General features: G+C 42.0%; 1 protein-coding gene and 1 pseudogene across 2 annotated transcripts in view; one reads left to right on the forward strand and one right to left on the reverse strand.

The window, feature by feature from the left end:
• The window catches only part of Wdr7 (WD repeat domain 7), a 272,657-nt gene that overhangs the window by 187,383 nt on the left and 73,196 nt on the right, over positions 1-12,078 (forward strand). For both annotated transcript variants that reach the window (XM_029471767.1, XM_021150163.2), the window contains one exon: positions 8,951-9,137. In XM_029471767.1, coding sequence (XP_029327627.1) covers positions 8,951-9,137 — 187 coding nt within the window. The remainder of the gene's footprint in view (positions 1-8,950; positions 9,138-12,078) is intronic.
• LOC110285088 lies at positions 3,864-4,719 on the reverse strand (annotated as a pseudogene).

The raw sequence follows: 12,078 nt of genomic DNA on the forward strand, positions 1-12,078 counted from the left end.
AATGCGTGTATTGAGAGGAAGCCAGTATTGTCCCTTTCCTAGCATCTAGAAGCATTCTGGATGCTCTCCTATGCCAGCTCCAGGCTGAACGTGCAGCTGTCTTGGTCTTTAGCAGACACTGAGGGGACAGCCTTCATGATCTTCCACTGCGTATCCGTGAAAGGTTAGCCTGCAACAGCTCTTTGTTCCAGCGCATGCTTTGCTGTTATTAAGAAAAGAGAGCAAGTAATTTTTCATGAGAGTTTATTCTTCACTAGATCATCATAAGCTTGCTTTAATATTTGTCTTGTAACTTCCTTAATTTAATTTAATATTTATAGTGTAACTTCCTTAATTATCTTGAATGAATTATTTAAAAGAAGATGCAGTTTTGAGGTCATAATGGAACATTTCACTTTTTTTCTTCACTCTTTTTTTGGGGATTTTTCACCTTGCTTTTGGTTAACACTAATACTTATGGGAGATGTTCATTGTGTGTTTTCATGTAGTCTTTATTTTTTTTAGATCTTTTAAATTTTATTTTATATGTATGGCTGCTTTGTCTGCATATATGTGTGGGCTCCTTGAGTGTGCCCATTGCTTGTGGAGGTCAGAAGGGAGCTTGGAATCTTGGATCTGCCTAGAACTGGAGTTACAGATAGTCACGAGCCACCATGTATATGTCTGGAATGGAACCTTGGTTCTCTATGAGACAAACAAGCACTCTTAACCACTGAGCATCTTCTCAGCCCCGAGTTTCATGTTCTTTTAAAATAATAGTTGGTTTTCTCATCCGTTACAGTTATGCAAATGGACAAGATGGTCCTCGGACTGAGTGGTAACTTCAGAACCCAGGATTTACTTGCAAGTCCCCTCCACCAGAAGTTTAATAGCACTTGGGTGACAGGAAAGGGTTAAAGTGCAGTTATGTGGCAGTCAAGTGTGGACAAGGTGGAAGGACAGGGGAATCACATCTTGGAAAGGCAATGCTCTGTACTAAAGGCTAGAGACTTGACCTGACTGATGCTGAAAGATCCCAGAGGTGGCTGATACAGAACATAGGATCAGAGGACTTGAATCTCACCCCACCATTCTCCATCAGGAGGAAGCTATATGGACACCAAGCTATTATCAGAAATCATCGGAACCATTATCACAGAAATAAAGTATTTTCCTTTGCGTGGCAGTTTACATACATTCCATACTAAAAACCATATCTACCTCTAGGTTTCTCACCTACCGTTCTTTCCTGATGCCACCTCAGGATTTCCCACCTTTCTCTCTACTGAAGCCTTATTGATATCACCAGTAACTTACACAGGGGCAATCCTATTATCATGGCTTAGCCTTTGTAGTAGTCTGTCTGACCTGTGTTACAGTTCTAGCTGTGCTGGAACCTGAGACTTCCTTCTCTTGGTTTCTGAGACACCAACTTCTCTTACCTCTTCGGCCATTCACACTGTTTTGGTATTTAAAGGTTCTTTTATATAATGATTTTCAGATTTTTAATTTTACTCTTAGGTTTTACACCTAAGCCCATATATCCAGGGACTTGACTGACAACCACTCTGCAATTAGCAGAACTAGCACTTGGCTATTAAGATGTCCACATGAGATCTGCCTTCCAAATATGTTACCATTCCTTACAGCAACATGCTATTATAAAGTAGCTCATATAAACAGATACTTCACACAGAGGCTGTGGTCCAGCAGGAAATACTGCAGGCTTCCACCAAGGAATCCTCTCTAATGAGGGTACTTTGGGAGGTTTTTCAGCTGTGGTGGGCTTGGAGGATGGCACTATTGGGAGTTCCAGAAGGTCCTTGAGCCCATTGGTGCAGTTGGTGCTGACAGGCAGGCATGTGAGAACTCAGCAGTGGGGCCAGAAACTTGATGGTTGAACACCTGTTGCCAATGAAGATCAGTGGATTGAGATGCCATGTCTTAGGAACAGGGTGGTGCTATCTATCCCAGGGCTGCCTCTGAAGTTTTAGTTTTAGTTTTGGTTTTGGTTTTGGTTTTAGTTCAATTGGCATTAGCTTTTCCTTCCAGGACTCAAAGCTTAGGGCTGATTCATTAACATAATCTCAGCACTGGTATATTGAGATGGAAGGCAGAGGCAGGAATATTCCTTGGAACCTTGCTCCTTGTGACAAGCTGCCCTGCTATATGCAGCCACAAACAACAAGAGGCCTTGTCTGTCTCAGACAAGGGTGACCTTCGGCCTCCATATGAATGCCATGGCACATACATAAACACTGCATACATATAGAGAGGGTGAGGGGAAAAGAAACACAGAAAGAGATACCCCAAACTAAATGGGATTGCTGCCCCCTACTTACAATCAGCAGGCAGATAGTGATCTTCTGCTCCTACTTGTTTGGCTAAATGTAACTGCCATTCAAACAAGCTGTTTGTGCCTGAATACTTAGTCTCTGTCTGTCTGTCTGTCTGTCTGTCTGTCTCTCTCTGTCTCTGTCTCTCTCTCACACACAAACAAACACACACACACACACACACACACACACACAAACTCACTCACTCACTCACTCACTCATATGAAAATAGCCAATCCCTAAATGAATCTTGCTTGGTCTGCCATTAAAACAGTTTTTAAACCCCAGAATCGGTGCAGTTCTCTCTGGCTGGTCTGCTACCTCTTGCTACCTTTGAAAGCTTACCTGGTCTTCCCAGGCTCTTCCTTTCCCCAGCCCTGTATGATGTGCTCTGTGTGCAGCCCGGCTGCTTTCCACTGTGAAATGAGGCAAGGCCATGCGCCTCACCAGAGCCTTCCACAGTTCCTCATGGTCCTGCACAGCCCGCTGTGTGAAGACTACTGTGTCATGGCCTGCTGACCTCCTTCTTGCCATCAGTCCTGCAGCTACGCTGGTTTTCAGTGTCTCAGTCTCCCAGGCAGGCAGCTTTCTCATGCCTCTTCCACAGCAGTGAGATGGTTCTGTAGTTCTTCCCCGGCTCTGAGCCATCTTCTACTCTCCTGTCTCTGGCACTCATAGGCTCCTGTGCTTATTCTTCTGCCCAGCACTTAGTAGAACTTGATGTGTTTCTTGGTTCATCTGGCTCTTACAAAACCATCATACAAGTCTAGAATTGGGGGGGGCTGGGTTGAAAATAGGATCTGGTTCATTGCTGGCCCTCAGTTAAGATTGTGCATGAAAAGATAATTTAGCTACAAAGTGCATGAACAAGCCCTTAATTGTCCTCTTCTATCCCCCTTCCTGCCCTCTCGTTGATGAGCCTCTCAGTAGCCCTCCACCTGCTGGGAAGAGAGGAAAGGAGAATTTGGACAGCTCACCCTCCAGTGCATTATAGATTTGAACAGATCTCTGGTCTTGTAAGCATTTGCTTTTATTGTTTTAGTTCTTCATTGCTGATCCACAGCGATCCAACCAGAGGCACTTTCTACTTCTCTTCGACAGAAGGCCATGTGCACTGGGCAGTAAATACCCTTCTGTTTGTAGGATGGCCAGACTACCTTATATTCTAGTCTGCTGTCCAAAATGACTTAACCAAAAGCAAAATGAGACTGAATTTCTCTATGTGATACAGCTTTGTTAGTTGGACATTCAGTGAGACAAGGAAAAAAAATAATGCTTTCTATCATGGAGAATTTGAATTTGAACTTTATATTCTTTTCATTGTAAGAAAGGAAACATGTAATTATTTTAGTTTAGGACTATTTTGGTTAAACTAATACAAGACTAATAAGTTTTAAAATATACTTGCTAGTTCTCTAACTTAACAGAGTTCTTTTATGTTTTTTAATCAAAAGAAATGATGGCTTATTTACTTATTTATTTATTTTACTTTACATTTCTTTTTAATAAAACAAACTTGTGCCACAGCTCCAATACATGGCCCACACATCAGTCTTTCCTAAGCGAAACAGTCTGCTCCCTGATGCCCTCTTTGGTCCCGATGCAGATCCTGAGGGCCTATCAAGTACACACATCCCTCCCAGCTGTAGAAATGAAGATATCTTTCAGAGTTGGGGTCGGGGGGGACATACTCTACACTCTGCATACTTCTGAAACCAGTTGTGGAGCAGAGGCTGTAGCACGGCACTTGCTGAGCCTCCTGCCTTGACACTGGGTCAAAGCTGTACACAGCTCCCTTTCCTTCATGGAGTCCTCCAACGATGTTGTAAACATAGTAAGGGAAGAAGTGTCGTACAGGATGGTAGACAGCACTGTGGCAATTGCCCCTATTGTCATGGCCTTGTTATTGGAATGCTTGTACATCTTTAATCTTGCTTCAATAATCTTTGCCAAAGTGAGACAATCTCCATGAAAACCACTGTAGCCAATTACTGTTCTGTCTGTTCCTTTGTAACATTTGGGGGCTATCTTGGGTATGAATTGAAAATCCTTCACTCAGCCGAGTGTTTGAAGCAATGATGGAAAAATCTTCTCCAGCAGCTGCTGATACAGGACCTCCACTGAAGGCCTAAGGTGAGAAAGGCAGCTACACAGGGCCAACAGAGCCGTGAGGCCCTGTTCCCAGCTCTCAGCCCCTGTCCTGATAAGCAGCAGTGGAAAGAGCTCACAGAATTCCTCCTGCCTCTGCCTGCCAAGTCTTGTAGTCAAAGGTGTGTGCCACCAGCATCCAGTTATAAAAGTATATCTTAATTATTCTATACTTACAAATAACACATATTAGCATCATCTTTAATCAAGTACCCGTGTGAAGCAGAGCAATAGAATTCTCTGGGCACTCTGCCATCCCTGTTCTTTGATGGGCATAGCAACTGGGAAAAGGCTTCATTCACTAGGTTACACTTTGAAATAAGTGGCCAATCATTATTTATTCATTTTGCACTCTTTGTAATGGCATAAATCATAATAAATTCATTTGGTTTAAAGTGTATATAATATGCTTTCCCCCAGGAATTTCCCTGTAATTGAGCTATTAATTAAAGTATTTTAAGAATATGGCCCTTTGTCCCCTGTCTGCTACTCAGACCCAGGGAGAGTCAGTGACTGTTTTCTTCATCCAGGATTCTAAGGCCACCGAACGAGGTTGTTGTGACCAGGACTGCTGCCTGGTGTAGGTGTGAGCGGAGCCTGATCATTTATGTTTCCTCCCTATGGCTATGCTGGTAGCTTTGCATTGTCTCCAAGGGCATGGAGAACAATTCTCTGAAGGGCTGTGGTCTTTTAAACCAGTAAGAAAATGTCGTTCTCTTGTTAAAGTATGGCTTGATGCTCACTTCTGTTTTAATTTCTAATTCTTAATTGTTTTTCTAGCTAATATTTTCCCACCTGCGTTGGTTGTCATAAAATCCAAGCTTCTGCCTTGAGACCCAGAGTAGCTGTGAACTTAATGCCTCCTTCTTTTTCTTGATGGCTCCTCCACCTCCTCCCTTTGGTCTGCAGCCTGTAGGTTTCCAGCCCTGCTGCCACCTTCTGACACAGTGCTGGCTGCCAGATGACTTAGGACAGTGAGGTCCAGACACAGCTTCAGTAGCCACAGGAGTCCATGGAGGTCTTCCGGTTCAAATAAGAAAGGATGATAAATCTCAGGCAAAAATTACAGTGAAAAGAAAGGCTGGGCCAAATGTCACCAGTTTCATACTCTTATAGGGATCTTCTCTTGTCTAGTGACATTCTACATGAATGAACTGGGTAGAGCAGTACTGTGCAGTTTCAGTTTGTGTCTTGGTAGGATCTGATCCATTGGCTGTGGAAAGTCAATATATGGCGAAATGAGTATATAGAGAAACTGAGGTGCTGTGCTATCACGTAGAGCGGGCAGGTGGCCGTGTCCTCTGTGGCCCAAACAAGCATGCTTTTCTTCATGCCTGTTGTGTTTGCAGTACAGAAGATCTCACTATCAGGCTCAGCCAGTGGGAAAAGTGGAAATAGTGTAGATGTTATTGAAAAGGAATGATAAAAATAACATAATGCCAACAGGCATGTGTACCTATAGTTCTTTTCATGTAAAGAAGCATTTTCATGTAGTATTATGTACATATAACAAAGTCTGTGCTTTGTAATAAATACATGATCCAGGATACAAATTCATTACATAGTTTTGTAATGTCAGTATAGTACACATGTATTCCTGTGCCTGTGTTCTAAGATTTGTATATTTATTTTTGAAAAGCCATTGAAACTAGCCAGATCCTACACAAATACTAAGGACTGGATGGGATTTTTTTGGTTTTTGGTTTTCCTTGCCAGTTTATGATTGAGTAGTATTCCTCGTGCCAGAGCAGCGAGTGAGCTAGTACAGTGCTGACCCTTCTAATCTCAGCGTCAGCTCACTGTCTTTGTCTCAGCCTTTCTCTCGTCCCAGTGTTTAGCTGTTATTTAGAGCAAAGTAGAAATACTTTCTTGCACTGTTGCTCTTTTATAGCACTTTTAAAAACCATTAAGATTAAAGTTGATATCCTTCAAAATAATGAGGTAAAAGAGCACTAAAATATTAGTTATTGATATCACTCTTGGCTGCAGGTTGACACAATCTTCCCGACAGCCAGAGGCTCAAAGTTAATTGTGATCTATCCAGTGCTGGACTTCTGTCTGTTCAGCTTTTATTCTGTTCTTGTGGTTTCTGCGTCTGTCTGCACTTGGCACTGTGTGTGCACCTTCAGGTACACGGTGGTAGAGACAACAAGCTACACGGGAAATTCTCTCTATAGAGTTGCCACCATCTCTACCACTCACCTAGCTTACATGTGGGAAAAACTAAGCCGCCCATCATTTGACCCTGACCGTGGCTCCATGCTGTAAAATGTAATGCAGAATTTCAGTCTGTACTGAGTTGAGGGAGAGCGCCTTGGTGTGTCCAGAGCCAGTAGCCAGGAGTAGGGCTTAGTGTTTGTGAATCAGAGAGAGAAAGCTGAGCAAGCCAGTAAGTAACAAGCCAGTAAGTAACATCCCTCCATGGCCTCTGCATCAGCTCCTGCTTCCTGGCCTGCTTGAGTTCTAGCCCTGACTTCCTTTGGTGATGAACAGCAGTATGGAAGTGTAAGCTGAATAAACCCTTTCCTCCCCAACTTGCTTCTTGATCGTGATGTTTTGTGCAGGAACAGAAACCCTGACTAAGACAGTGCATAAATAATTAACCCACAGTCATGGCTGCTTTGTCATTGTGACACAGGATTGGTCACTCTGTGTATGCAGTGTTCAAAGGGAAAGGCTATGGGATCCAGAAGATTAATTTTTTTTAGTTTTAAGTTTTTTCTTTAGCAAAAGTATTGGTTTAGTGTGGCACTTCCAGCCGTTTTCAAGTTTTTTTGTTGCTCATCCTGCTCCATTCCTTTCCTTGTCCTGCTAACTCCCTCTGCCAGTCTTCTCCCCTCCCCAGTACGCCCTTCCTGTTTGTAGTTTGTTTATTGTGTATAGGTGTGGGGTGGGGGTGGAGGTGCCATGCCACAGCACAGTGCAGTGCCAGAAGTCAGCTTGTACAAGTCACTTTTTCTTCTCAGCCCTGGGATCCCCTTGGCTGCCTGTCTCCACTGCCTTCACACCCCATGTCCTCTGTTAGCCCACCCAAGCCCCCAGAGACAAACACATCCTTCTCCTGCTTTCTTGGTTCCTTTTCTAGTTTCATGGCCTACACCCACACCCCTAGAAGCAGGTATAAAAATCAAATGGAAGGTGTGCATATGAGAGAAATATGGCGTTTGTTTTCCTTAAGTTACTTCACTTAACATGCATTCTATCTTCCTACAAATGTCATAGTTTCATTTTTCTTTATAAGTGAATAAAATTACATTGCATGTATGCACCACATTTTATTAATTTGATCCAACAGATCCTTAAAAGGTTCTGTGTCTAAGAAGTTCAGAACCACTTAGTGTCCAGAACTCATCCATAGACTCAGACTTATAGAACATTTCTTTTTCACCTCCATTTCAAGCCATTCTGCTTAATATCTGACTAGTTAGGATTAAATAAATATTTTGTGTGTATCAGATATATTAAAGTTTATGCAGCATGTTCTTTTTAGAAAATGGATTGATTGGGCCAGTGAGATGGCTCAGCATGTAAAGGTACTTGCTACCAAGCCTGGTCACTCGGATTTGATTCCCAGTAATCACATAGGAAATGGGAAGAACCATCCCTCAGATGTTGTCCCTGACCTCATACACACATACAATAAATAAGTTAGATAGATAGATAAATAAATAAATAAAATAAGGAGGGGGGACTGTGAGAGAAGAGAGAGTGGAGGAAGGGAGGTGAGCTCCAAGACAGACAGACAAGGCCAGGATAGAGAAAAATCTGTCTGAAAAAGCAAAATGAAACAACAATACAAAAAAAAACATAATTAAGTTAAATTGCTATAATTTCTAATTGTTTTCTTTTTGAATGTCAAAGCGCCCTTTCAACAGGCCTTTGCAGTTCGTGACCACTGAGCGCACAGAGAAAACTGTCACACGGCTCAGCCTTCCGCATATAGGTCAGCATAGGCAAAGCTGGGTTACTTGATCAGATTTAGAAATTATATTATGCTATTTTATATTTGTAAAATAAACTTGTGTAAAGAATGTTGTTATAAATGGCCCCAGAATGTGGAAAGAAATGTCTGCAACCTCAAATCTTACATGCTGCCTTCTCTAGCCCTTCTACGGACCTTACCTTTAAAGTCAAGTCTCACTGACCCGTGATAGATGATACAATTGAAAAGTTAAAATTGTTAAAATCCTATATTACATTATTTGAACCATCTTTTAAAATTTGTGATACTGAGTTGAAAGTAGCATTGAAGGGTAGCTAGGCTATTCATGTTTTAATATAGAATTATTTGTATATAAATACTATGTAATTAAGTACTGAAGAATAAACTATAAAACATTGTAACCTAACTTTTAATAATATGGAGCTAAATAAAACATAAGTTCAAAATCTTTGATGATTTTCTTGTTCAAACCCTTTTGGGGAACATGTTGAAGTATACTTATATTTTCAAAGTATATTTAATATTCTGATTTTTACTTTTTTAGGCAAGGCACTGACATATCTTCTGCTACAGCCACCAAGTCCCAAGCTTCCTCCTCATAGCACCATCCGGAGAACTGCCACTGACCTGATTGGGCGAGGGTTCACTGTATGGGAGCCCTACATGGACGTGTCCGCTGTCCTGATGGGGCTGCTGGAGCTCTGTGCAGACGCTGAGAAACAACTTGCCAAGTATGTGTGGGCTCCAGTGGGCTAGCTCATTGTTGACGGAAGTGATGGGGGTGTTGGTTATATATCCTCCAGAAACTCAGGGTGTTTAATCAGCAGTAAATCTACTGGGTACAGTGGCCATGCTTGTAGCCACAAGTCAAGATGCCATGGCAGGAGGATTGCTGTAAGTTCAAAGCCAAACAGGACTAGAGAGTGATACCCTGTCTCAAAAGCAAAACCAATACAAAACTCAATAGAAAATTGAGATGTAGTCTTTAGACAGTGTATGGTCTGTGATATAATTTTCAAACTGTGTTTATTATACCTTGAGACATTACTGATAAATAATTGTATAAACAAAGTGTTTAAAGGAAAATGATATACATACTTGGTACTAGATCAAAAATGTTTTACTAAGAGAAGGTGGAGCTAGAAAATTTGGGAAATTCCTGTTAATGTTTAAATCAACTCTATTGGAGTTTCTTTTGCATATAGTCAGTGACAGGTTAAATGAAGATTGTAGTTGGGATGGTAGGATGGCTCAGCAGGCAAAGGTGGCTACCACCAAGCCTGACTGATGATCCAAGTTCAATCCCTTGGCCCCACATGGTGGAAGAAAAGAACCAACTCCTGCAAGTTGTCCTCTGACCTACACTGATGCTCTGGTGCATGTGAGTGTGTGTGTGTGTGTGTGTGTGTGTGTGTGTGCGCGCACTCGCACCCAAATGCGAATGCACAAACAGTAAATGAAATCAATTACATTTTAAATACACTATAATCATCATTATTAAAATAAAGAGGAAAAAGTATCCTGGAAGAGTTGCTAACCTGACATAAGTGGAACAGGCCTTTGTGAACTGGCTAGGAGCTGTGGTACTAAAGATGGACATTGGTACTGTCTTAAACTCAGTCTCTTGATTCCAGAAACCCTTGCCTCTCTTGGGTATTATCCAAGTGGCCTACAATTGGTGATTATCACCACAAGTAAACTGGCAGTGTACAACCATCACAGCCACCTAGTTCCCAACAGTGCTAACCCCAGGTAGACACCCTTGTCTATTAAGTAGTTTCTCCCTGTGCCACTGTCTGCACGCTTTAGGAAACACTGCATCCTTTCTTAAAATTTCCTGCCCTAAATAGTTCACGGAAATGGAGCCTTGCATCCTGTGGTCTTTTGTGGTTGACTTCTTTCACTTAACCCCTCTTACAGAGTCCATCCATGTGGTAGCGTGCTTCACTGTGTTATTTTGTATTTTAACTGAATTCCATCACACTTTTGGTAATGATGTCTTGTTTATCTGTTCATGTGGTCTATGTGAGAACTCGTTTTCATTTCCAAATTGGTATTACTAGGACATCGGATAGTCCCGTGATTAAGAGGTCCAGGAGCTGCTACACAGTTCTTCATGGTGACTGAGTTCTCATTCCCATAAGCCTTGCACATACAAGATCTCCACTTCTCTGTCTACTTTTTAATGTATCTCATCCTAGTGAATACAAAGTGATAGAAAGTCCTATCTGTCTTATCCTGCCTCTTTGTAAAAATGAATGACATGCCAGTATTGTCATGGCTGACTTTGTAGAAAACTAAAGTGAGCTGCTCTTGGCTTCATGGCAGCTTCCCCTTAGGCCCTGTTCCCTCCAATTACAGCATGTAAGGTCCTCGTGTCCTTTGCTAGAGTACAGTGCTGTGGCTTTGTCTATAGATTGGCTGTCCCTTGCCCAGCGCCCTAGGTTAACTGGAAGGAGGGGTGTTTAGTGCAAGCCTCGCCAGCAGCTTTCCTCTCTGCCCTCTGGGCACACCTCCATGTGTTCTAATCTCACCTAGTTCTAGTCTCCCTTGCTACATGATTGGAAAATAAAGTATTGTTTCAGAAGGTTGATGCTAAATGAGTTTATGTTCACAAAGAATTTAGAGGAGCAGGGAGGACATCCTAAGTGTTTTGTTTCTTGGTTAATATGGTAAAACATTATCCATAACCTTAGCTTCCTGCTGACTTGCTGTTGTGTGCCCAAGGGAGACCGCAGCACAGGCCGCTGCTGGTGAAGGTCTCTTGGCTTGGCTTGAGAAGCATGCAATATTTTCATTATCTAAAAATATGGTTTGTTTCCAAATCTCATCAAACACAATTTCTCAAGTTTTTATACCTTTTTGTTACCTGGAAGTTTTCATTTTAATTTTAGCACTTACAATTTTGTTTTTGTAAATAAGTTTATATCAAACTTATATCAGCAAAGTAAATGTGTGTGTGTGTATATATATATATATATATATATATGCTTTATCTACAGACAGTATGTCAAGAGACATAAATTCTATAGTTTTCAGTAGGTAATTTAAATCTTGCTATTACATCCTTTCTGTCACAAAGATTGGTATGACTTTCTCTACCCAGCTCTGAATAAATGAATGTATCAGCATGTAGCCTTAAGGAGTCCAGTGGACTTTTCATCATGATAAATTGCATAATAACCAAGAAAATGTTTGCTTATTAATCTCTAACAAGATTTAGATTGAAAATGGCCTGTTACATGCGTGGCCCACTTGGTGCAGGCTGGAGTAAGGAGATGGTGAGGCAGAAGCCGAGCAGCGGGACACTCAGCAGCTAAAGGGTGGCTCTCACCTTCCCCACCCCTCATGCCTGGCTGTGGCGGGTGTACTGTGGACACAGTAACCGGGCTCCAGGGCCCCGCTGCCCCGCTCTGTCCATGATGCCAAGCTTGCCACGTGAAATTGCTTTTACACTGGAAAAGTTCTTACAATTTTAGTTGATATTTCTGGAAAGAGCAAATAGCAAATATTTCCTTCTTTATTCTTGTAAGATTATAAGGGCAGGGTTAGGGAGAACAGACAGTGGAGTGTTCTCTCTCTTTCTCTCTCTCTCTCTCTCTCTCTCTCTCTCTCTCTCTCTCTCTCTCTCCCTCCCTCCCTCCCTCCCTCCCTCCCTGTCTCTCCCTCCCT

This window comes from Mus caroli, chromosome 18, assembly GCF_900094665.2.
Source record: "Mus caroli chromosome 18, CAROLI_EIJ_v1.1, whole genome shotgun sequence".
Lineage (NCBI taxonomy): Eukaryota > Metazoa > Chordata > Mammalia > Rodentia > Muridae > Mus > Mus caroli.